Here is a 27344-nt window from a genome sequence, read left to right as displayed (position 1 = left end):
CTCGAAGATGAGTTCATTTGATCCTGAGGGCTATTTGATTTTGATCACATTGAGTTTGAACTTGAGCTTGAGGACCTTGAGACCTTTGACTTCATCTAATTCACACAAAATAATAAGAGGATAGTAGATAGTACTACAAACTTATACAAAAGTAAATTGGTGCAGATTCGGTTATTGGTATAAAATTTATATAAAAATGCCGCAAGAATAAGACAGAACAGACCTATGAGGTGTATACCATGATAAACCAAATGAAATCAAACCTATATCAAATGATTTGTAAAATCCACTTAACACTAAAACCCCCTCACAAAATCTGACTCGAAGAAATGACAGCACTCTGGTTTAACATATCTACTAGACAAACAACTCATATAATACCTCACCATTTGCTTTGCAGTTTGCAGTTAACCCCATGCTAATCGAACTTTCCATAACTAGAATACTTCACTAGTTCTTATACTAAAGTAACTTTAACATCAAATCAAAATCAACATGTATAACCAACAAGGAAAGAACATAAAAGAAAATCCTTTGTCGAAGGTCGAACCCAAAATTGGGTAGGCACAACTAGCACAGTTCAATGCCCTCATCTGTTCACACCTCTCTACATTTCATATCTCTGTGATTACTTCATGTTAAATGCCCTCAATACAAACCGTCATTCATTTTATATCTTAATTCTCTCTTGGAAGATCAAATATGCTAAAAATAAGATAAAATTGTCTTCCATTTTCTCAAAAATAGTTGAAAGACGCTTATTACTATTATTTCTTTTAACAATTAAGCAAGATAAGCTTGTTACTTTTGTTGTTGGTGGGTAATACTGTGGTTGAAGGAATATGTTTTTACTATAATTATGGTTCTGCATATTGGTTCACCTAATTGCATAATAAAAGACCAGTTACAGATTCCCATAAGATTCCAAAATACATAGTGTAAATTGTAAACCTCTCCCGTGAGAATAAATTTCAAGGAATGATTTGGATGAACTGATTTGGATGAACTTAAAACAAGAGTGCAGAGCAGGAAATCTGATAATAGTAACCACCAATAGTTTTATTGTGTATATATACATCTAAAATTCAAAGCAATACCCACAAACAGGTTCTCAAAATCCCAGAAAACCATCAAAGTCTTCAATCAAGACAGAGAATAATCAATCCAATATTACAATTTCTGAAACATGGGTATTCTCCAATTGTGCATGCATTAATCTAAATTACAAGAAGTGAGAATGTGAGACTAACCTTTTTCTGTTGAGACTTGGAACTACAAGAAGAAGTTGACGGTGAGATGATAGACTCACGGCGAGGTGTGAGAGATTGAGAGTGAGAACTGAGAAGGGTCGCACCGTCAAGGGTCGCGAGTCGGTGTTGGGAATGAGAGGCAGAGAGTTTGAGTCTTTGAATAAGTGATTGAAGACCGAGAAAGAAAGGAGGATCAGGGATTGAAGATCGAGAGAGAAAGAGAGAGAGAAAAGGGTCAAGGGGATGCGCGAAGTCAAACTGAGAAAATGGGAGAGAAGAAGGAATACGCAGGGTTACACAGTAAACGACGACATTCTCGGATAGGATTATTAATTAATAAAATAATTACAAAATGACGTCATTTTGAAGAACTTCGGTTCGGTTCGGTTTCCTAACCCTAGAAATCGAAACCGAACCAAACAGATTCGGTTTGGTTCGGTTTACCACTTTTGGTTCGATTTTTTCGGCCTCGGTTTGGTTTTCGGTCCGGTTTTTTTTTGGTTTTTGGTTTTTCCAACCCATCCCTAGGTTCGAGTTCCGTTACCAGCAATCTCTCTTAATGGGTGATTTATAAAAATAAAAAAATTACATCATCTATAAGTGCTAAAAGAGATTTGTGGTATACCATGACCGCCTTCACTCCCCCTAAATTTTTTTTCACCCAAAGGAAAATAAAGAGTGGGTAACCATACCAACAACATTTTGACCTAATCCTAATTCTTACAATCAAAAGTTCCTTGCCGAGTCCCAATTATTTAAGAAATAAAATTACAGCATTCCTGAATGGTCAGACCAAGTATGAAAATTGTGGGGTAATAAATAATCAAAAAAATTATGGAGACGATACATGGATTTTTGGATGAAAATGACAAAATTACATTCGAGGCATACGGAGATTCCCACGTGCATGCAACGGACAATAACAACTCAATCAAGTAAGAGTCAAAGGTAATCAAAATGACATTTATTCAAAACTCTCTCATCACTTCTATCAAATCTGCACTCAAAAGAGGGCTGGCTACACCCCTATATATAGCCTCATCTTCACACCAAAATGCAAGTTCATTCTCTCTCAAATTCTAACTTTGACATCGAAGATTTTTCAGCCAAAACCTCCCATTCATTGTAGGCGCCTGAAGCTTTTGACCTTAATCTTAAGTGTTATTATTTTATAAGTGCACTTTCGTCAAAGGAAAAGACGGCTAAAATTTGTATCCACAAAAATCACATGAGCTCACTAGAACTTGTATTGTGTAAAAATATACATAAATCGGGGTCGACGACAAGCAATATCACTAAGGAGAGCAGGAGAGCTTTAACCCGAGACGCAGGAGAACAAATTTTCCATTATAAAACTTGATTTGCATGGAAATAAAGCTACAAACGTATATTGAGATGGCACCTACAAATTCAGAAGTTACAAACTGTATAAATAAAGAAATAAAGCTATTCGTTCTATTTAGCCAATAAATAATCGCTTTCTCCAACGTTGTGTCCCTCTTCAAAAACAAAAAAGATAAGTCCCTATAAATTGCGCTCCAGACAAAAAGAAATTTTTCTCCCGTTCTTGCTTCCTACCACAGCATTCAGATTTTCTGAACCAAATTATCATACTGTGAGAATGAGTTAATTCGGGCAGCTCCGTCCGCCAAGAGACTCTCTGAGAGAACGAGTTGGGATACTTGGAAAGCTAATCCATTGCCCTCTCGGAAGCATAGGATACTTTCTGCATAATCATGGACTCAGCAGCACGGATTGCCCTTTGTGAACCCGTAATTGTCACCTTCCTGTAGAACAAGACACATGATTTGAAAGTTGAGATTTAGAGATGGTCGCTTGGGGCAGAAGATTAACGACGCCAAGATTTTTAATACCTGTCGGTAGTTCCAGACATGAAGTCACCCCTATCAGATATCTTTATCTTGGCTCCACTACCCTGCCAAAACAAAGTGCTCTGGTTAGAGTTTGTGCAGATGTTATGAAGCTAGAACATATAAAGTTGGTACTTATAAAACCTGACTAATCTCTGTTATGGTCCTTCCACCACGACCAAGAACCAACCCAATATGCTCATCTGCAACACCAATTGTGACCGAGTTGCTTTGATCCTCCTGGAAAACAAAATGTTTGTTGTCAATAAAAAATCAAAAGTTAAAAGAGTATGAATCAACTTTTAATTTGACTCAGATGTCTTTTGATTACTAAAACTGATGATGAGACGATACATGGATAGCATGACAATTATGCACCTGCAATCGAACAACATGTTACCATTCCCTTGAGTGTTTTAACCACTATGGAAATAAGGTTCATACAGCATTTTCTACTTCCAAACGGACTAACAGGCCCCAAAAGAACCATTTGACAAGTCATAATTTCAAACACATCCACTGTCCCACATAATATCTCAATGCAAATTCAGAAATACTATCCCAGGCCAACACAAACAAGTCTAGAAATGAACACTTACTAAGCATATATATTCAAATTATACAAGTCCCTGGATGTTTGTTAATTTAAATAAGATAATATCTTAGCGTGTAAGAATGAACCTTAGCATTCTGAAACTTTCCTCCAGTCCCGTTTGGTGGTCCATAACTCATTGCATTGTACGCTGCTGTTGCAACAGAAGGAAGCACATATGTATATGGAATACCATGAAAACCCGAGAAGGAAACACCTATATGTTCAGTTGGAAAGAACTTACTAGGATTCCAATCTCACCATAATTGTACATACTCCAATCTAGGCAATTATATGAAACAATGCAATCATACTATGAAACAAATGGTCATCATGAACCACTATTTACAACCACCAAATTTTTAAAATTAAAAGAATTTCATCTGATTATCCGTTTTGTCAAAAAAATGTTATAGATGCAGAATGTCCAGAAGCAGATCCTACAGGGACATCTCACTCCTAAAATCCTCTACTTTCCAAGGGCTTGTCCTGGTGCAAGCCCAGGTTGTTCCCATCAATTTCCCAGAAAATAAACAAAGGGATATTTGGATCCTGGTCCTTGAGTCCAAATTTATTTGCTTGCCCTCACTAACAATCAAATATTTAAGTGTGGTCTAATTAGATGAGTCAAATATATGCACATATGCCATTCTATTTCACACACAAGAATATCAACTTAAGGGAGTTTAGAACCTTTTCTCAAAAATTAAAATAACTTCTCTTTCGTTCTACTCTGTAACAATTTGCTTTATATCAAAATACATTGATAGAAATTGATCTCTCTTATTTTCCATTTCAGCTTTTCAAATTCACTTCAATATTATACGCAATGGAAAATGGCAGGAAATGACTTTTCTACACAATTGGTTTTCCAAGTGATAGCACACTTAAAAACTGTACATGTACTTTTAATAGGTATGCCCTTTTTATTCCCATCGTGGGGTAATGAAGATTAAAATTGGAACTTCTATTGTTTACAGTAGAATTAGGACACCGATTTGGCTACTTTCCAGCATAGTTCATTTTAGGTCTAATATGTTCTACGCCGTAAAATATTTTGCACACCAACACACTAAGTTCTCTCTATAAATGAAGAACTTTCTATTTTTATTTATTTATTTATTTTGAAAAAGGCAATAAATTAAGGATAACAATCATAAGCGGACACACCTGGATATGAAAATGGGGCATTCATAGACTGAGCATAATGCGAGTCTTCAGATAGCTTAGCAACAATTAAATCAACTGCTCGCATCTGTTCATCCAGACTTCCTGTTACTGTCACCAGTCGATCATTCAATCCAAAGTAATTATTGTCTTGTGGTGATATTTTAATTCCAGCTTGTGATTCTTCAATAAATGACCTGGTCAAAGGAAATCTTAATTGTTAGCAACTTTATATATTTTTGTTGTGTGACATACATAAAAATGAGGACCCTAATATTGAACAGCATGAAAGTTTACTCAAATATGAGTTAAAAAGTATCAGTTTGCAAAATTTTACCAACGAAAAGACTTCACTGTTCAATAACACTTTAATGAAGAGTAACTACTGAATCTCGTCTGAATGTCTAAGCACCAAAAGACTGCAAATATATTTATTATCTAACTCAGCAATAGGGCATTAGCATGGGCCATGGCTTTTCTCATGTAAAGAGAAGCCTACACCCAACTATCTCATGAAACAAACAAATGACAACATAACAGGAAGGGGAAATTAATTACCAAAAACCTCCACCTAATAGAACTGCCAATGCAGAATCCTAGTCACTGCATGTATTGCTTTTCTTTTCATAAATAAAAGTATCCTTATAAAATAACATATATCTTCTATTCTAGTAAACTGTGCATCTCTGCTACCTTTCTACTCAACTTCTATAAATTTCTCTAGTTAGGTCACGACACCCTTCATATTTTAAAAGCTGAACATGATAAATGATTGTTATCATTTGCAAAAAAAATCAGTTATGACAGGACTCCAAATAGGACGTATGAACCAGCCTCAAGCAGAACAATTCTATGTATAAAAATGCCTCTCCATCTCGAGCCATGCATCTTGAGTCTATGCTATCATACAAGTAATCAATTTTGTCAGTAGACATTCAGCTACAACTTTTCTTTGATACAATAGCCCACCAGCCATCATGTCACCTCCAGATCAACACACATCATTTTCCAAATCCGAGATTTTATTTAATTACGAAGTCCAGTTCACTCATTTATGTTAGTGATCATTTGCAAAAAAAATCAGTTATGACAGGACTCCAAATAGGACGTATGAACCAGCCTCAAGCAGAACAATTCTATGTATAAAAATGCCTCTCCATCTCGAGCCATGCATCTTGAGTCTATGCAATCATACAAGTAATCAATTTTGTCAGTAGACATTCAGCTACAACTTTTCTTTGATACAATAGCCCACCAGCCATCATGTCACCTCCAGATCAACACACATCATTTTCCAAATCCGAGATTTTATTTAATTACAAAGTCCAGTTCACTCATTTATGTTAGTGAGCAGAAACCCAAAATTAAGGAACTGACTCTCCCTAAAAAAAATTCACATCAGAACAATTATATTATTGTAGATCCACTGCTTTAGTTAAAACCTTGCTGATTCTCTAATAGTTTCTGACAGCAGAAAACTCTGCAAATTGAAATTTGTTTATACTCGCCAATTCTTGTATTTCTAGGTTTTTTCAAGTATCCTAGCCACATCCGTAGTGAAGTAAAGATGCAATATATGGGCATGTTCTAAATGAACTCATACTTCAGAGAAATACAAACACCAGGGAATGTCACTTTATTTTGTTACTATTACTGAAGGAAACAAAAATAAATATTTAGTCTCACAACAAGAACTCAGATTTTCAACATTAAGAGAAGATATTTTATTTCATCACTATGTTCTATAAGCATGGCAAGAATGAGTTATGCTATTAAAAAATCCATGATGTTGTGTTCTTACTTTATGGTAGACCCTCCTTTCCCAATTATGCCACCACATGAACTATTTGGAACAACTAATCTCAGCTTTGTTCTCGGCTCCACTTCTTCAGTTTCTTCAGAATGAAGCTGACCGACACAGGAAGAGCATAATTAGCACCAGAAATATCTAGTTTACTTTACCAATATTGTAGAAACATATATGGTGTGAACCTGCATCATCAAAAGTACCTCACTCAGTAACTTAGCAAGAACAAGGTCCACAGCCTTGACTATTTCATTAATTGTTCCAGAGATCATAATAATCCTATCAGTTGTTCCGGGGAAAAACTCATGATTGCGTGACAACTGAATTCTTGCTCCAGACTGCGATTGAAAATCAGTGATTGTTGCACCACCCTTTCCAATAACAGAACCAGCTGCAGCATTTGATACCAGAAACCTAACATATGTAGGCTTCTCCACAGAATCTGGAACAAGTAAAAAATAAAAGATTAAAACCGAATGCATTTAGGACATACGGAAATCAGACCCTGGTTGAGCTTTCACTCTTAAGACACTTGCAACAAAATCCGATTTATGCCGTAAATAACAATTATACGAAACTCCCTCACCTCGGCATCAGTTCAGAATACGAAATTGTTCAAATTCAAACGTAATTTGCAACCCTATTTTCATTCAATTGGAATCCCCTAGGATTTTCTCAGCAAACAAACCAAACGTCGGGCTTAGGTTAGGGTTGGGGTTTCATTTTACAGAAAGCAAACGGAATTGACTTCAAGGAAGCTGACATTTTCATCATTGTACCACTCCGCCAAACAATTAGAATACAAAAACAACAGAAATCGCCACTAGATACACACATCACATAATACAATACATAGACAGCAGAGAGAGAAAGTGGATCGGATCAGAGAAAGAGAGAGTGAGAGAGATACCGGAACCCGGTGATTTGGGCGGCGGCGGCGATAAGCGCCTCCGCGGGGCCTCCGGTGACGACATGTAGGAGGCCTCGGTGGACTCCATTGTCTTCTTCCTTCAGAGAATAAGATATAGAGGGGAGAGAGACTCTAGAGCATTCGCAGAATTGGAAATGGGTTTGAACTTTGCAGACAAGGGTGTTTGATGAAATTCTTGAGAGAGAAAGCGAAATGTGAGATTTGTGAGTGTTTTGGTTTTCCGCTGTGAGCACTGAGCTGTTGGGGAAAGGGAACCTCTCTCTCTCTTAATCTTCTGCCTACTTCTGCCCACCTGACCCCTCTCTCTCTCTCTCTCTCTCTCTCTCTCTCTCCTCGTCTTTGTTCTATATTGGCCGTCAGAACCGCCTCCCAAGTCCTGTTTTGTAATTTTCAACTCTTTTGCCTTTTCAGATCGGATGGATTTATTTATGGCCGTTGATGTCGTCGACTTTGGTGAGCTGGTATGCGTGATGAAGGGTCATGATCTCAGCCATGGTCAAACTCAGGACCCACGTTTTTTTACAATTTGTATTATGATATTAGGAAGGGATAGGTTTGAATGCCCACCGCACCGCCCACCCACACGTTTTGGTTTCCATGCCCAAGTATTTACCCAAGATATTTTATTCTCACCTTAATTTACTGTTGTAAGTAGGGATGACAACGGTTCGGTTTGGGGACGGAAATGCTATATCCATCCTCATAACCACGAAAATTAACTATATCCATAACCGTAAATTAATCATCGGGTATTATCTATAACCATACCCACCGGGTAACGGATTTTTCATCGGTTAACGGGTATATCCATATTCATCAATACAAAAAATATATTCGTTCAGTTGAGACATTATAAGTTAGAAGATATTAATTTCGTCATTAAACATTTGATGTATAAAATGATCCAATAAATGGATCTTGCTGAGCATAAAAATTAAAACACTAATGATGTTGGCTTATCTTTGATATCTCTCATAAGCACCATTGAGTTCACATTGATTTTGATTCAAAACTTTACTTTCCTACAAAATGCAACTTTTGTATTCTCAAGGTAATGATTCAGTGAATAATAGATGTACAAATATATCTATAACTGTATATATTGATGTATAAAATGATCCAATGAATGGATCTTGTTGAGTATAAAAATTAAAACACTACTGATGTTGGCTTATCTTTGATATCTCCCATAAGCACCATTGAGTTCGCATTGATTTTGATTCAAAGCTTTACTTTCCTACAAAATGCAACTTTTGGTATTATCAAGGTAATGAATCGGTGAATAATAGATATACATATATATATATATATATATATAAATTATATTTGTTTATACCATATTTAGGGCCTCGTATTTAGACCTCGTATAAATACTCGGGGACTTAAATATAATTATGTAATAAAGAAAATGGCAAATATGTAATAAGTGAGGAGTCCTTATTCTATAAAAGGACCCCTCACCCTCACAATTTGGTGGAGGCCATTTCTGGAGCCTTCTCACCCTTCTCACATCTCCTCTCATTACAGAGGTTCTCTCCCTCACCTCTTAGATAAATACATCATCAGTGTGGATGTAACCCAAACCTTGGGGTGAACCACGATACATCTTGTGTTATTTACATTTCATGCAGATTCACGGTCGGATTTACGTTGTTCCAAGACTTCCGGTTTTGTGCATCAACATTTGGCGCCGTCTGTGGGAATCGACACAAAAAGCTATATCGATTCTCTTTCATTTTTTCACATCCATCGTGAATCTGAAAAATCACAAAAACCCAGAATTAGAAAAGATCCAAATCTGAAACACTCCTCAGCTCTCTCTCTCTCTCTCTCTTCTCTATCCGTCTCTGTTACTCGTGACCTGACTCAGTTCGCAGGTTTTGAAAGAATGGTAGTTACCGTTGAATGGTAGGTTGTACGTGGGCCACGTCATGAATTTATTTTTGGACCCATAACTCACCGCCATGGATGATTCCTTCGGCAAAAATACAGAAGCTCCTTCGTCCTCCATCCTCCGTCTCTCTCACAATCACAGACACAGCAAAAAATGGAACCTACGAAGTCATGGATAAACGCTTTCAGAGCAAAATCAAAGCAAGTCACGCTGCTTTGGCTTGAGAGCTTCCGAGAGGCCTGCTGCCTTCACCGCGTTCTAATCCTCTGCCACCGGTCGAGAACAGAGTCTCAGTCAGCTCTTCCTTCTTCTGCGTCTGCGTCTCTGCAACTGCAATTCTTCTTCGTCCTCATCATTCCCCTTCTTCTTGCTGTTTCTTCTGTTCGTAGCTCCACTAGAGATATCGCCAGAACTGAGGTTTACCCGTGAGGTTATTGTCTGGTTAGAAGAAAAGTCTGATGGATTTTGACGAGTACGATTATTTAGAGAAAATAGTAAAATCCACTACCAGACCCAGCAGCGGTAGGACAAGAGTCCCAGCCGAACTCCGACTTCCCCAGCTCCACCACCGCGTCGAAGCAGGACCGTCGAGACCATCAAGGAAAACCTCGAGAACTGCCACCTCATAGCCAAAATCCGTTGCAATCAAGGGGACGCCATGGGAGGTACTGAAGCTGTGCATGACGGGGATGAACGTCTAGCTGTTCGTCCACAGCGAGGAAATCTCACCGACCATTAAGCTCTATAGGGATTTTCAGGAAAAAAAAAAGGAAGAGTGGGGAACAAAAGCAGAAGAGCAGAAAAGAAAAGTACTTTGTTGGGATTTTTATAGCTGGAGTACACCAGCTTGTGTTCAAACAGCAGAAAAAGAAAAAAAGAGGGGTGATAGTGGATGGGCACGACCAAGATGTCCAAGAAAAGCAAGTGGAGTTAACCAGTTTCGCCAAGAGACAGAGATGCAGTGGAAAGCAAAAGCAAGGAATAAAACATCCCATCAGAATGATGTGATTTACTTTTCTTACTTTAAAGTGATGTAATTCATTTTTCTTATCTCTCGAAGACATCTGTATAAACCCTCCATCAGAGGGTAATAATACCAAAAAAAAAAAAAAAAACAACCGGCAAAGCCCAAAGTAAATGGGCTGGAATGTTGTGTGGAGGGCGAAGGCCTATAAGCCCAAAATAGCACTAACCAGGTGACAAAAAATACGCCCAGTACTACAAAAATTTATTCGGCAACCTGCCGCTATTACCACCAACCAGGTGATGAAATGTACAACCCGTACTCTAATATCATTTGGCAACTAGTCATTCATGCCACCAACCAGGTGATGAAATGTACAACCCGTACTCTCCTTCATGCCACCAACCAGGTGATCAAAAGTACGCCCAGTACTCCAAATTATACATGAGCATTACTCATGTCATTCATACATAAACATTCATGAGCATCACTCATGACAATCATACATAAACAATCATGACCATCATTCATGACAACATTCATGAGCATCACTCATGTTAACATTCATGAGCATCGCTCATGTTAACATTCATGAGCATCACTCATAACAACATCTATGAGCATCACTCATGTCAATCAACATAAACATTCATAAGCATCACTCATGTCAATCAGCTTCAAAAGCTTCATTTACAGAGCTCTAGCTTCAAAAACTTCATTTACAGAGCTTTAGCTTCAAAAGCTTCATTTACAAAAGCTCTAGCTTCAAAAGCTTCATTTACAGAGCTATAGCTTCAAAAGCTTCATTTACAAAAGTTCTAGCTTCAAAAGCTTCATTTATAGAGCTCCAGCTTCAAAGCTTCACTTACAAAGCTCCACTTACAAAGCTTCAGTGCAGGTTATACAAATACCGCCTCCGAACAACGCCACTTCGGCCCATACATGGATTCAATTTGAAGTCTCCAGCCAACAGACTCTATTGATCGAAGACTTGGGAGACTACATTATCTACCATATATTGGGCCTCAACTGGGCCTCATGAAAAATACAAAATACTTGGGGAACTCTAGCCCATCACTTATGTATTGAGGAGCGAGCCTTTATTTTATAAAAAGGACTTCATCACTTTCATTAGAGAGCACTCATTATTCATGTACTGAGGAGTGAACCTTTATTTTATAAAAGGGACTCCCTCACCTTCATTAGAGAGCAACACCGCCAGCTGAGCAACCACCTCGTTGTGAGCATCACTCCTAACCCATCACTTATGTATTGAGGAGCGAACCCTTATTCTATAAAAGGGACTCACTCACCACCATTAGAGAGCATCGCCGCCTACTGAGCAACCGCCTCGCCGCGAGCATCAACTCTAGCCCATCATTCATGTATTGAGGAGCGAGCCCTTATTCTATAAAAGGGACTCCATCACCGTCAAATGCCACAAGCTGAGCCAACCAAGGCAACATAAGCCACGAGCCTCGCAGCCCCGCAACGTGTGCTACTTCTAGTTGAGCATCATTTCAGATTGAGCACCGCCTCATATCAAGCATCAGTTCAAGACAACATCTAGTTACTTCGGCCCACACATGGATTGAATTTCAAGTTTCCAGCCAAAAGACTATCTTGATTGAAGACTTGGGGGACTACTGTTTATACCATATTTAGGGCCTCGTATTTAGACCTCGTATAAATACTCGGGGGACTTAAATGTAATTATGTAATAAAAGAAAGGGCAAATATGTAATAAGTGAGGAGTCCTTATTCTATAAAAGGACCCATCACCCTCACAATTTAGGGGAGGCCATTTCTGGAGCCTTCTCACCCTTCTCACATCTCCTCTCATTACAGAGGTTCTCTCCCTCACCTCTTAGATAAATACATCATCAGTGTAGACGTAGCCCAAACCTTGGGGTCAACCACGATACATCTTGTGTTATTTACATTTCATGCAGATTTACGGTTGGATTTACGTTGTTCCAAGACCTCCGGTTTTGTGCATCAACAATATTATTTACTAATCAGGTTGGATTCAGTTATGGATACGATTTGGGGACCTCTATAACATATTCAAAACCATAACCGAATAATATAAACGGTTTTTCCTCATATCCAGAATATACCCAAACTTCCATACCCAAATCCGTTCCATTCGGATGGTTATCCACGGTTATCGGGTTTAACGATTAGAATTATCATCCCTAGTTGTAAGTGGCTCTTTACCAAATCTGGCATTCGTAGAGTGTTTTTAGTATTCGTGTTATTTTCGTGACAAAACTGTTATAAGTGGACCTCTATTACAATGGTGAATATTCTTTACACTACGACTTGGGTTTGAAATTTATCGGCTCTTTGATCTAACAAATTTATCGTATGATAATAAATAAATAAAAGGTGACAAAATTATTTGCAATACTTTTGTAATTTTGTATACAATAGAGGTGGGTGTGTGACTGTGCTCTATTCATTTTCGAAACAAGATTCGGGTTAATTTTTTTTTTTTCTCTCTCAAATTGCAACTTTCTCAAAGTGATACTCTCTATAGACTCTTTGTCATCTCACGTTTTTTGGCACAATATTTTATAACGTTGGCACGAGAATTGTGCCAAAAGCATGATGTGACAGAGAATCCATAGCGAGTCTCACTTTGAGAAAGTCTCCTTAGCATTTGTCAAGTATGGAAGGCCCTAATGATATGAATGAGTGGTTGTCAGGAGTTTATACGGACCTTGAAGGGATAAATGATCTCTGTAGAGGGGCTTTCACATGAAAAAAGTGCCTATTTGCCAAAAGGCGTGACTCTAAGAAGAAGAGCTATTGGTTGACAATGAAGACATATGTCACTTTAATATATGAACTAGATACAATAAATGTACAAAGAGTTACAACCTTGACTATAGGGTTACACTTCTTATAAGAGTTAGGCTTATTTTTAGCTATGCCCTCTGGAACTCTATTTTGATCTGACTTTACCCTATGTAACTCAAAAGTCACTACTTTACTCCTTGAAACTCAAAATTCGTTTCATTTGACTTAAGGACTCTCTTCACCCTCAAACTTATAGGTCGCATCCTGAAACATATGTGAGACCCAATACCCAATAAGACTATGCCACGTGTGCAATAAATTTGATTATAAATCTCTATTATGCGTTAATATTCAACAATAAGAGAATATTAAGTTTTAAAGAAATTAAAGAGATGAAATAATTAAAAAAGAAATTGATTAGCCAAGTGCATCAAAATCAAAAAGAAATTGATTAGCCTAATGCATCAAAATCAAACCCACATAAGAAACTAAAAAATATAAGGCAATGTGGAGCGAATTTTGAGTTTTACAAAGACGAGTTTCAAGTTTCAGGGGGCAAAATAAGATCGAAATCGAGTTCCAGCAGGTAAAGTGGAACAAATTTTGAGTTTCAAGGAGTAAAGTGACAACTTTTGAGCTACAGGGAGCAAAATGAGATTAAAGTCGAGTTTCGGGGGGCTTAACTAAAAATAAGCCTTAGAGTCAACCGTTCAACTAGGGTTACACCTTTTGGAAGGTACCATGTGGTTGTCAATGACTAGGTTTGCACTCAACCCTATTTCATTTATTCCAATTCACTTGCCCAAGAGAGTTTAGGAAAGAATCTATCTTCCTGTGTAATCCATAGTTTAACCACGGCCATCAATGGAGAACCTATTTCCTTTCGATCAAACAGATACAAAGCGAGAGAAGGATTTTGGGATGAGTTGGTTGGGTTATATGGTCTTTGTGGACCACGTTGATGTGTTGAGGGCTACTTCAATGTGGTAAGATTCACTAATGAGAAGTCAAATGGGTAAAGAGTACAAGAAACACAAAGATTTTCAATGACTTCAGCAAGGTGGGAAAACAATATGCACATGTCAGACAATTTGTCTTAGCAATAACAATGTATGATCATTGTCCTCTAATGTTGGATACAACTGCGGTGATATGAGGTTTAGTATCATTTGATTTGAAAATACGTTGATGCAACATCCTAGCTTTAAACGACTGTTCAAATAGTAGTGGAGAGAATATGACAATCCAGGTTTGGAAGGCTATAAGCTAATGGAAGGGATTGAAAGGAAAACTCAAAGAGTGGAGTAAAAAAGAGATTTATATGAAAATTTGTAGTGGTGATGAGGTTTCCATTGGAAAAGGTGGGAAACTCTTTACAATTCAGTGGCATATAACATATTGTGAAATTCAATTAATAAAATACAAGCATTATGCTTCTTTAGTTGGAAGTGTGTTGCATGCACGCGATATGTACATGGGTTGATTTAGTTTTTGCATTAAGTGAGTGAGATTTCAAGCGAGTCTTGATTTGGCGCATTGAAATGGTGGAAACAAAATGTTGTGATACCTGAAGAAGACATGGTCCTATGCGTTGCCATTCCATTATGTTGACAATTTAGAGTTAGTTTGTTACATTATTGCAGATTTGGAAGGATGTGTAGATGATAGGATGTGAACTAGTGGGTTTATTTTCATTTCAAATGGTGGTACAATCTCATGGAAAAGCAAGAAGCAAACTCTCATTTCAGATAAAGGTACAGTCTCATGGAAAAGCAAGAACCAAACTATAAGGGTTGTATCTACAATGAAGTCATAACATATTAGTTGTCCTTAATGAGGGAAAGTAATTGGATGAAAAACTTGATTTATAATATGAACGTTGTGAGAAACATTGAAAAACTATAGGAGATTTATTTTGATAACACTTTGGCTATGTTCTTTAAATAAAAATATAATAGGTCTAAATCTTTGAGGCTAATAGACTTGATGTCCCACCCCAAATCCATGATTAATATATTATAACAAAATATGAAACGTGTCATTGCAGTTTAAAACCGTTAAAATTCACAAGATTTCTGAAACACAAGTTTTATTAGTAATCATGAGTAGTTCAAAGTACATAAGTTTACAGTACCAGAGAAAATATTCTTTCTAAGATTTTTGTAAATACGAAATGCTTAAGTTTTATTATAATATAGATAAAGTCACTTCAAAAACAAAGTGTAGCATCTTCAAAAACAAAAATTGTAGCATCTTGAGTTACACAAACCTAGTATGGATAACCAAAAAATATAGTACATTTGACTTAGAGAACAATCACACATATTCACAACAATATCTAGCCAAAAGTAATCATAATCATGTCACAATGTTTTTATTTTTTTATTTTATTTTTTTGTAGATAATAGTATTTTTCATCTTAGTGAATCTCATATTTAGAGAACTGGTAATATAATACAAATCCTAAAATTTCAACAAAACAAACCGCAACATGTTAGAGTCCATAATACTAAACTACGTACATCCAAAAGTTAGACTTCTCACCACCTAATAGGTATAGTAGTGCACTATCTGAAGGGACTTAACCTCATAATTAACTTTCAAAATTCTCAACTGCTTTTACTAGAATTTCACTTTTAATATAGATGCTAAATGCCCACTCATATAACTTCCCAATACAATAATTCCTCTAGCATGTTATATTAGTTCAGATATACATATTAATATGAGTAATGTAATGTGTACTTACAAGCATGTAAGCATTAGTAACAATACATCAACCAATAAATTGATGAAACGTATACAAATATAGGCTTGTCGTAAGTAATAACTCATAAACTTTCTACATACTAGTCATATAGAACAATATCTAAGAATCAAAATGTTATGTTCATTTGATTATGTTCCATATTTAAGTATTGCTTTGAACTTTACCAAACTTTCCAAATTTTAAGTGCTTGTTATAATCTTTAAGTTCACATAAGGAGCGAAGAACACAATAGAGAAACAAGACTGATGTGATCAATTCAGAAATGAAGAATGGTCTTTGAAAAGCATGTTGCACACAATTGATTGTGTGGTTATTTCTCTCTAGGTATTAATTATTTAATCACCAAACTTTCTAGACTTGTAATCAAGATTATATGCTTTGAAACAAAATGAATGATAGTTTTCAATCGAACATGTTTGTATAATGTAAAATGTTGAGCAGGTTATCTATTTAGGATCGTTAAAATTATTTTAGAAACGAGTTAGATACAACCACAATTAGTCATATGTAAAAGATGAGTTTTTTGGCGAGATTCACCAAACTCTTTTCTTGAATGATTATAAATGTAGGAACTAATTGAGCAAAGAAAAGAAGAGTTTTCACGATTTTCAACGGTTGGAAAACTCATGGAACACTAGAATCTGGAATTTTTTTTTAATGCAGATTACAATGGTATAAATACAACAAGCTATAACAAAGCATTTATACATATAAATTAATCCTTTAGAGATATACATTTTGGAAAGAAAAAAAACATGATGCATTTTATATTTGATCTATTCTCAGGGTAAACAACTATATTTAGGTGCTTCAAATACTTATAAAAAAGTGCTTAGGAAAAATGACTTAAAGAACGTTTGATAACTTTCTTGAGTTTGAAACTCTAAATAGAAAGATGTAACTTTTCTAAAATAAGAGAAGTGTTTGAGATAATTGATAACCAACTCATATTTCATAATTGAGTTCTAAATTCTCTGTGCTTTTACTTAGGTGAGCAAGGAGTGTTATTTATAGCCCAAAACTTAATTTGTTTGAACTAAAGTACTAGAAATTGATTGATAATTATCTAGTTAGGGAACCAAGTTTTGGTTGATGATTGAAAATATTTAAGGTAGATAGTGCAGCTAGTCGTGTTTTAGCAAACATTTTATTTGCTGATCACAACACATAATCTATCTCAATTTCTTTTAATCTCAATTGAGGGATGAAACCCACAAAAGCATTTTAATCATAAATTTGAAAACTTTCCGAAACGACAAATAATTTCTTAACAACAAAATCAAAATCTTAGCTAGATAAGAGGATTAAGAACATTTTAATCACAAAAATATACAAGTCAATTAAAAATAAAAATGACAACATGTATAACTACATTTTGATCTTTTTACCTTAAGTTCATTCACCTGCTTCTTTAACGTTTTGAACTTAAAAATAAGTATTACTACGAGTTTGAAATTGAAAATGGCTTCTAAGATAAACCAGTATAACTAAAATCATTTCTAAGTTTGTTGGTCTTACCTCTTTTAAATGTAGTTCGAGATTTTGTGCTATTACACATCAAGTACTTGAAGATTCAAGACAAAGTTAGTGAAGATGAAATAGATATCGAGTATCTTAACACCCATCAAATGGTGGTAGATCCATAAAGGCTTTACTTATCACATAATTCAATAAACATATTCTAATATTGGATTTACAAGCTTCTCTTGATCGAGTTTGAAATGTGGGAGTAAGTTATCAATATCCTAAACCTTACTATTATATGTTATGAATAAAGAAGTGTGCTCAGTTTGATTCAATTGCAATCTTACTTTTGTTAGTAAAAATACTTGTAAGAGTAATGTACTTATGAAGTGCAGCACATTTTCTAATTATGTTGTTTATATTGTGATGATCATGTAATAAAGATGCTTATAGTCTCTTAGAACCAAATATATGTCAGAAATTTGCTAGCATACTATTAACTCCCAACTATTGTTCTCTCAAATATATCATTTACATTTTGGTTTGATTAGTTTGTAATTTGGAATATTGATACCTCCTTTTAATATTCAGTTTTTCTAATGTCCGATAAATAGATCAATGTGGTTAATTGTAAAATTCATTTTGTTAATATAGCTCATCAATCACTTTTTACTTATATTGATACAATGTGAAGTGACTTGATTTCATTCATATATGAGAATGTAAAAGTTTTTTTAGCTGTGAATTTTATCAAATTTTATCAAAGTTAAGGAACTCAAATTTTGGATAAAAAGGTAGTTACAACCTCTTTAATCGGCACCAATTGCTTCCAAGATAGGAGGAAGCAGTTGCGATATATAAATTAAGGTTTGGTCCCTCTTCTCAAATGTCAAGGTTCAAATTGAAAATAAGTTTATCGTATTGAGAGTTAGAACTTATTTCGAATCCAAGAAAATAGAAGACAAAGCCTATACTTCATCACAAGGTCTTCTAATGCAAGTAAGAAACATTACAGTTTGAACTAACATGTATTAAGGGTTAAGGTTTTACCATTTTTCAGAATGAAATTGACGTTCTCTGGTTTTGGTTATATTGATTTGCATATGACTATGCAAATAGGGTTTTCGTGTTAACATACAATAGACTCAACTTAGAAACACTCAAACATATTGGAGAGTGAAGTTTCTTAATTTGTGATAGTAATAGATAATTGACAAAATAGTCATATTCTATAGTTCATGCATATTTTGTGCTATATTTGCTCTTTGTTGGGATGTCTTTTACAATTAAGTTGAAAATGTTAATTTTTCAAGTTGTAGTGTTTGAACACGTAATTTTTTTGGAATTTTTTTCATTTGAATAAAACTAAAAAAGAAAAGAAAAATCCTAAAAGTTGGTGCTTTATTTGATTGAAAATTAAAGGTTTAAATGTCAAAATGGTCCCTGTGTTATAGCTATTCGATCAATTTAGTCCTCATGTTTTTAATTTGGCCAATTTAGTCCTTGTGTTTATTTAAGGCATTCCATCCAATCTCTGTTAAAAAATTCATAAAATTATTATAACCTATTATAGAAAAATATTTTTTAATTAAAATATAAACAAACCCGCCTTGCCATCTATGACAGCCCGTCCTAAAATATTTATTTTTGACGATATGAAATTACTTATATACCCTTGGACGTTTTGTGTAGTGGTGTGGTGGGTTAGATTTTGGACCAATTAGTGCTAAGTCCTATTATTTTGGAACCAATTAGGACTTAGATGGCATTTTCTTTGGTTTTGGTTGGTGACCCACGTGGACCACACACCCACACACACACACACACAAAACACCCCGTGTATTCTCTCTCTCCCTCTCCTTCTCTCAGCCTCCCTACCATTTCCATACAAAACGTACGGACGAACACCAAACTCACACACTTCGCGCATGGATCGACGTCTAACAGGTAATATTCAAACTCTTTGTAAGATTTTGAGTTCATCCATACCCTTTTTAGATCGAGAAACCTCAACTGCCGAATTCATGCACTGTTCATGCACTCATAAATGTGAGGTTTTTAGGAATTTTCAAGGACTTAGGGAGCTTTGGATCATCCTTACGAAGCTCGGAGAAGAAAAACCAAGAGAATTGGACGTCGGGAAGTGGAGATTGACGAGTTCAAAGTTTGGCCAGATTATCGAATGATCTCTGGTGAATTCTCGAGGATTTCAGGTCCCAAAATTGGTAAGGTATTGTTCCTAATGTTGTAAGCTTCGTTTTGGTCAAGATTTCATGGAATTTCGTGCAAAAATGAGAGAGATATAAGGTTTTATATATTTTTTTAGTTTCTGGCGACGGCGACGGTCGCCGGAGTTCGAAGGTAGGGGACGATGGAATATTCCGTCAATTTTGAAGGAATATTCCTAACAGCAAATAACGGCAGTAGTTGATTTTAACGGAATATTCCTTTAATTTAACGGAATATTCCTAACGCTGTTAGGCCTCAGTTAAGGTTTGGCCGCGCGTGGGGGCGCGTAGGGCCGTGCCTCCGCTGGTGCGTGGTGGCGTGTAGGTGGTCAGAAATTTTTTCTAAAAATATGGGGATGTTCTTAAGGTTGTGTAGATCACGTTGGTATATTCAAACATCCCATTTGAGCAATGTATGAGAAGTTATTAACTAGCTGTTTTGCGGGATGTTTGAATAGCTTTGTTTTTGTTAAATGGAAAGTTATTGTTTTTGCCCACTCACACTTTCTGTTTTGTGCCCCTCCAGGTTTTAGAGAAGCTTGTTCGTTGGTGGCTCATGAGGATTAGTGGAGGTTGTGACAGACTATCTCAAATGTAGGGCATCTTTAGGTGTCGTTTAATTAGTACTTGTCTTTTGGACTGAACTTAGGCTACTTACGCTCTGATCGTGCATTCACACATTTTCTAGCACTTATCTTAGCTAGTATTCTTATGAGTTGGTTTTTATTTATTAGTATTCTTTATTATTAGTATTGCTTCCGCTCAGTGCACATGGCTACGTCACCCTCACGTGATGGCCAGCATGCCTCAATCTCGATCGAGGTGTGTCACCATCCGCCTTGTCCTTGATCCAAACCCCAACCCTATCTTCACATGCAGGCAACTTGATGAACCCGTCTCTAGATCCACCTTGACCCCTATCACCGCATGAGTTCCATCATTGTAGTCTCAAGAAAATTAACCCCAACCACCTCACCTTTGAATGTGTAATCGAGAAATTGACTGCAATTGAGAGTGTCATATATTACCTTTTCTCTTTACTTAAATTTAAAATTACAGAAATATTCAAATCAATGAGAAATAACATATATAATAGATAAAACTTCTAATCTAAAAAATTATTAAGGTTGTGACATAGAAAAAAGAGGGTGGGTGCGAAAAAATTAGATGAGAGAACGTTATGAAGGAGGTTGGGAGGAGAGTAAATTTTCTTTTAATTTTTAATTTTATTTCATTTTTAAATATTTTAAGTGAGATAGATAATTTTATAAATAAGTTTATAACAAATTTATGGATTTTTTAACAAAGATTGGATGGAATGTCCTTAATTGGTTAACGGAGATAAACACAAGAACCAAATTGGCCAAATTAAAAATACAGAGACTAAATTAACCCAATGACTAGAACACATGAACCATTTGACATTTAAGCCAAAATTAAAATATAGTATGGCCAACATTTTCCTAAAAAGCACGTTTTAATTAAATTTTCATAAATAGAAAGAAATCTAAGAAAAAGAAGAAAATAAATCCAATAAAAATGAAATAGAATCTAATAATGGGTTTTATGAGATATGGTCATAAAATGTTGTGGCACAAGTTGTAAACTTATAATGGCAGGTTACTACTTTTTTGTAGATGGCAATCAATTTAAACTTAAAGGTTTTTGTTGGATAGCAATTTTTTGAAAAGAGCATAGTTCCTGTTATTTAAATAAAAAGTACAATATTTTATTTATTGAAAAAGAAGCATCACAACTTGAGCTCTATGGATGGCAATTATATTCATAAATAACTTAGCTCGTAAAGGGTTGCAAACTAGATATAAAAAATATTACGATAAAGCATCACTAATCAAAGTAATAAGTAGACTTCAAGCACTTGTCCGAACTCATCGAGAATGGGAATACAAAGATCAATAACCATTAAACTTCCGGTTACACGAGGGTCGTGTGAGAAAAAAAATCTCTACTCATATATTGGGACACATAGTACGATGCCTATGGACACCACCACGATTCCAAAACACCAAGTGAAGTAAACCCCAAATCAAACGCTCCACCCTTCACACATAAATCAAAGAAGGTATAATACCAAATTAAACAGTAATTAAAATCAAGCAACTCTCCTATAAAGAGCAATCAAACTACCAAACTCTCATAAATAGAGAAATCAAAACCAAAATCCAAGGCAATTCTTGAAAATTATTACACAAAAACAAAATAAAATGGTAAAACATATCACCACTCCACTCTACATCATCCGGACATTTGAGAGTCATATCACATCACCGGCTAAACCCATAGTGTCGTTCTGGCTAAACCTAGCAATAGGGTGCTAATACAAGCTGAGCTCCAGGGCTTTAAGTTGCTCACCATCAGTAGCAGAGCTACAATGGGTACATTAGATGCACTTAACCCCAATAACTCAATTATTTCCCCTTTGATTTTTGGTCTTCATCCTTATAATTAGTTCAGAAAAGTAATATTGTAGGTGATTTTAGTTTTTTTTTCCTAGCCGATCCACTCCCAGATAATAATTGAAGGTTGATTAGTGTGCCACTTGTCTTTAGGATCCATGTACACTTGTAATTTGGACAATGGTTGCTTAAATTGTAAGCTAAGTTAGCTTATGAGAGAAGCTATATGTAGAAAACTATTAATACCATTTGTAAAACTTAATAGTCGGTTAATGAGAATATACTACAATTTCAGAGCTCTTTGCTTTCTCTCTCTAAAATTGTTCATCTCTCTTACTTAGATAAACCCTAATCTCAGTGTATTTATGATGGTATCAGAGCCAATGATTCCTTTGTGGGGTTACTGATATCTTGATTTGAGGTTTCTTTGGTTCGTTGCGAGAATTGTTATGCGTATTCAAGCAAATTCAAGATTTGGTGTGGAAATTTGGGGGCATGTTGTTTTCTCTTCGAATCTAAGTTGGGTTGCTTTGATTCTTTGGTGTGTTCTCTTTCGATTATCTCAATTTTTCACTCTGATTGTTTTATGATAAATTCTGTTATATGAAGGTCGATGCCATTTGTTTGTATATGATTTGCCAATCTGGGTTGTGAATTTTGGTAAAGACCAAAGTCAAATACCAAAATTAAGAAGCTGATATTTGTTGCTTGAAGGTCTATTGCCATTTTTTGTTGCCTATGTTGTTCTAAGTTTCATCATGACTACTCCAGTGAAGATTGAGAGTGTTCTTGGCATGTTAATAATTCATCTAAATGATTCCAACTATTCCAAATGGGCCTTTCAGTTTAACTTTTTAAGCCTTTACTAAGAGGGTATAAGTTGTTTGATCATTTTGATGGAACTTCAGTTTGTCCACCTAAATTTGTTCTTAAAACTGAGATTGGGGTCACTAAGGAAATCACTTCTGCTTTTCAAGAATGGGAAACTGTTGATTTAGCACTTTTGAGTTTATTGATTGCCACTTTATCTGATGATGCGATTGAGAATGTATTGGGATGTAACACTGCTAATGAGGCCTGGTCTACACTAGAAGATAGATTTGCTACTGCCTCTAAATCCATAATTAATATGCTTAAGACTGAATTTCAAACTTTGCAAAAAGGGGTAGATAATATTGATAAGTTTTTGTCCAGGCTGAAGTCTATAAGAGATCAGTTAATTGATGTTGGGGAGTGTGTGTCTGACAATGAATGATCATTGCTGCTCTTGTTGGTCTTCCTTGTGAGTATGCTATTATTCGTACTATTATTCTAGCTCGAGAGACAACCATTTCTTTAAAGGAATTTAGAGCTCAATTGTTGGTCTTCCTCATTCTATGGCCGCTATGTTTGTCCAATGGACTAATTCACACACTTCTTCCAATTCTAGTTCTCATGATGGTGTCTCTTATGCTACTGTGGGTCATATCACTTCTCGACCATATTATTCTACACCTCATATGCCTTCTCAACCTGTACAATTGCCTATACCATCTCCTTTTCTTTCTTATGGTTATGGTTATGGGTTTGTTTGTCAATCTCAGTCTAGCTATAATTCTGGTGCATCTTCTCAGGGCAACATACAACCTTCATTTTCTTAAGGCAATTTGCAATCTTCATTTTCTAATAGATCCAACTATGGCAATACTCAGATAAGTAATGGTGGTTACAAATCCAATTATAATTGAGGCAAGGGTTCTAATTATGGGTATAAGTAAGGAAGTTGGTCTGGTAACATAGATTCTAAGTTTCATATGTAGCCTGAGTGTCAGATTTGTCAAAGACGTGGTCACATTGCACCCAATTGTTATTACAGGAATCCTACTTCTCAGTCTAACATACAGAGTGTCAAATTTGTGGGAAATGTGGTCATATTGCACTGGAATGTTATCATAAGGCCAATTATGCATATAAAGCACTGCACCACCTGCTTCTTTGAATATTATGCAGGAATCTGTCTATCCACCGTTGTCTTCTCAATATCAAGGGTCTGCTTCCACTTCTTTTCAACCATCTACTTCTATGAATGCTATGTCTGCTTAAAATGTTGCTCCTTATCAAACTGGTGAAGCATGAATTCTTGACATTGGCACCTCACATCATATGATCTCTGATGTTCAAAATCTTAATCAAGTTGTTCCTTTTGAAAGGTCTGATAAGATCAAGATTAGGAATGGCCAAGGTTTGCCAATCAAACACATTGGTTTCAGTGTGATTCATACTCATTCTTATGCACTTCAATTAAATAAAATGCTTCATGTTCCACAATTAGCTAAGGACTTATTATCAGTTAAACAATTATGTAAAGATAATACTTGATGGTTTGTTTGTGATGATTCAATGTTTTTTTGTGCATGACAAGGTAACAAAAAAGATATTTTACAAAGGAAGGAGTAAGCAAAATAAGCTATTTCGAATCCATGTGTTCAAAAGTGGTTAGAATTCAGTACAAAAGTCCTATTCTTCAGCTTTTGTGGGTCAAGTCATCAAGTCTTCTTTCTGGCACCAGAGGTTGGGCCATCTTACTAATAAAGTATTGTTTGTTATGTTACATAGGTCTCAGATTAGTCATGTCAAGGATAGTCATTCTTAGATTTGTTCAGATTGTATAAGTGGTAAAATGCCTAGACTTCCATTTTCTGGTGAAGTTACTAGGAGTTTAGAACCTTTTGAAAAGATACATACAGATATATGGGCCCTTATCCTGTAAAATCCATTGAAGGATATCGGTACTATGTGATTTTTGTGGATGATTGTACCAAATTTGTATGGATTTTCCCTTTATGCAATAAATCAGATGTTTTTAGTATATTTGTGAACCTTTATACTTTTATTTCAGTTCATTTTGGTACTATGATTAAGTATTTGCAATCTGATGGTGGAGGTGAATTTGTTAACAAACAATTTGAAAAATTCTTGGATTCAAAAAGAGTAGTTCATAGGATTTCTTGTCCTTACACTCCTTAACAAAATGGCTTTGTAGAAAGGAGAAATAAGCACATTGTTGAGATAGCTATTACTTGATTGTCAGTGGCAGGTTTGGGTTAAACTTTTTTAGTATCATACTTGTGCTTATGCAGTATACCTTATCAATGAATGTCATCCAAGTCTTTACATATGTCACTTTACTCTGTGTTATATCATAGACAACCTTCCTTAGGTCATTTGAAAGTAATTGGCTCTGTTGTTTATCCCTATCTGAGACCTTACAACAATAATAAGCTTTAAGCTAGATCCAATGTTTTCTTATTTATGGGATATGCCTTGAGTTATAAAAGTGTTATATGTTACCACATTCCTACCAAGAGGTTCATTTTATCCAGGCATGTAGTACGTGATGAGACATGTTTTCCTACTAGATTAAAGGTTGTTAGTGTGCCAAAGACAGTCATCAGTACATCTACAAGGTTGAATCCTCCAGTTCTAGTTACAATGTCACCTGCAGTGTCTTCGACTTCCTCACTTCAATCTATCTCTTCAGATCCTTCACATGCTTCTATCAACACAATAGCTCATTTCAATGCTACTCTTTCACAGTTTCTTTCCTTGTTACCTGTCCAAGATTCAAATCAACTCTAGGTACTCTTACCAATTGAATCATCCCATACTTCATCTATTGTTGCATCTAATGCTTATGAGGTTAATGCATCACATATTCATCCAATGCAAACCAGATTAAGGTCTGGAATTATACCTCGACAAGATTATTCTGCTTATGTATCAGATACCTCAGTGGCTACCTCTTTTATTAAGTGTCATTCTGAATTTGCATCTTTGTTGATTAATGAACATAGGTTAGTTTCTCTGGATACACCTACTTAGCAACTATCACAGATGGTAATGAGCCAAAAACTTATAAAGTTGCTTCCAAAGATCCATTTTGGCAGAAGGCTATGCAAGACGAGTTTGATGCCTTAAAAGCACAAGGTACTTGGGTTCTTGTTCCTCCTCCTATTGATCGATCTGTTGGTTGTAAATGGATTTATAAGATCAAGAGGAACTTTGGTGGTACTATCTCTAGGCATAAAGCCCAGTGCTTAGGGCTTTACACAAGAACATGGACTTGATTATTCGAAGATTTTAGTCTTGTGGTTAGGCACTCCACTCTTAGACTTATTTTGGCTTTAGCTATTTCTTAACGTTGGTCTATTCGACAATTTGATATCAAAAATGCTTTTCTGCATGTGAATTACAGGAGGAAATATATATGCAGCAGCCAAAAGGGTTCATTGATCTACTTTATCCTAATTCTGTTTGTAAATTGGTTAAATCACTCTATAGCTTAAACAAGCTCCAAGAGCATGGCATTCCAAATTTACAAAAGTTCTTCCTTCATTGAGATTTCAAGTTTCTTCTTCTGATGCTAGTCTATATGTGAAATATGGTGTTAATATTGTTATCCTTCTCTTGTACGTAGATGACATTATTATTATTAGGTCTGATGCATCTCAGGTACAACATACAATTGATCAGCTTGGGGAGTTGTTTGATCTGAAAGACATGGGAGCTCTTACTTATTTTCTTGGTCTTCATATCCAATATTGAGACAATGGTACTTTGTTTGTAAATCAAACCAAGTATGCCAAAGAGCTACTTAAGAAAGTAAGGATGGACAGTTGTAAACCAACTCCAACTCCTTCCAAACCTCATGTTGTTAATGTTAGTACCTTACATTTACTAGGCCCGATATATCACATGTTGTTAATGTTGTTTGTCAGTATACGAGTCATCCTACTAAATCTCACTTGTTCCAAGAGAATTCTCAGATATATCCAGGGTATATTACATTGTGGTATTATTTTTTAGCCTTCTCTTGATACACAATTGCTTGCCTACTCAGATTCCTATTGGGTTGCCAATATAAGTACATGACGATCTCATACTAGTTATGTTATGTTTTTTTTGTCCCAATTCTGTATCTTGGCAGTCTAAAAAACAGTCTTCAGTTTCCAAAAGTTCCACTGAAGCTAAGTATAAAGCATTGGCTCACTGTGCTGCAGATGTGAGTTGGCTCCAGAATATTTTAAGGCATTTGCATGTCTTTATTCCTTCTCCTCCTCTTATTTATTGTGATAATATATTTGCCCTTGCACTTAGTATGAATCCTGTCTTTCATTCTCGTATAAAGCATCTAGACACCGACTT

The 27344-nt window shown here is 35.7% G+C and overlaps 1 protein-coding gene across 6 annotated transcripts; it reads right to left on the bottom strand.

Annotated features, from left to right (window-relative positions):
* Positions 1-2578: 2578 nt before the first annotated feature.
* On the bottom strand, positions 2579-8019 carry LOC103418460 (protein BTR1-like). Of its 6 annotated transcripts, none has more exons than XM_029093975.2 (8): positions 7598-8019; positions 6891-7129; positions 6682-6788; positions 4884-5077; positions 3803-3867; positions 3266-3361; positions 3125-3186; positions 2579-3037 (listed from the first exon to the last, which is right to left on the bottom strand). In XM_029093975.2, the coding sequence occupies exons 1-8, from the start codon at positions 7683-7685 to the stop codon at positions 2941-2943; spliced, it is 948 nt and encodes a 315-aa protein (XP_028949808.1). In that variant the 5' UTR covers positions 7686-8019; the 3' UTR covers positions 2579-2940. The 6 variants fall into 6 exon arrangements, with proteins under 6 accessions (XP_028949808.1, XP_028949803.1, XP_070673863.1 ...); XM_029093970.2 differs by having other exon boundaries at positions 3803-3930; positions 7598-7996; XM_070817762.1 differs by having other exon boundaries at positions 3803-3864; positions 7598-7996.
* Between the last annotated feature and the right edge of the window lie 19325 nt (positions 8020-27344).

This window comes from Malus domestica, chromosome 02 (assembly GCF_042453785.1).
Source record: "Malus domestica chromosome 02, GDT2T_hap1".
Taxonomy (NCBI): domain Eukaryota; kingdom Viridiplantae; phylum Streptophyta; class Magnoliopsida; order Rosales; family Rosaceae; genus Malus; species Malus domestica.
The sequence above is the reverse complement of the archived record's forward strand: the minus strand, read 5'-3'. Positions and strand labels throughout refer to the sequence as shown.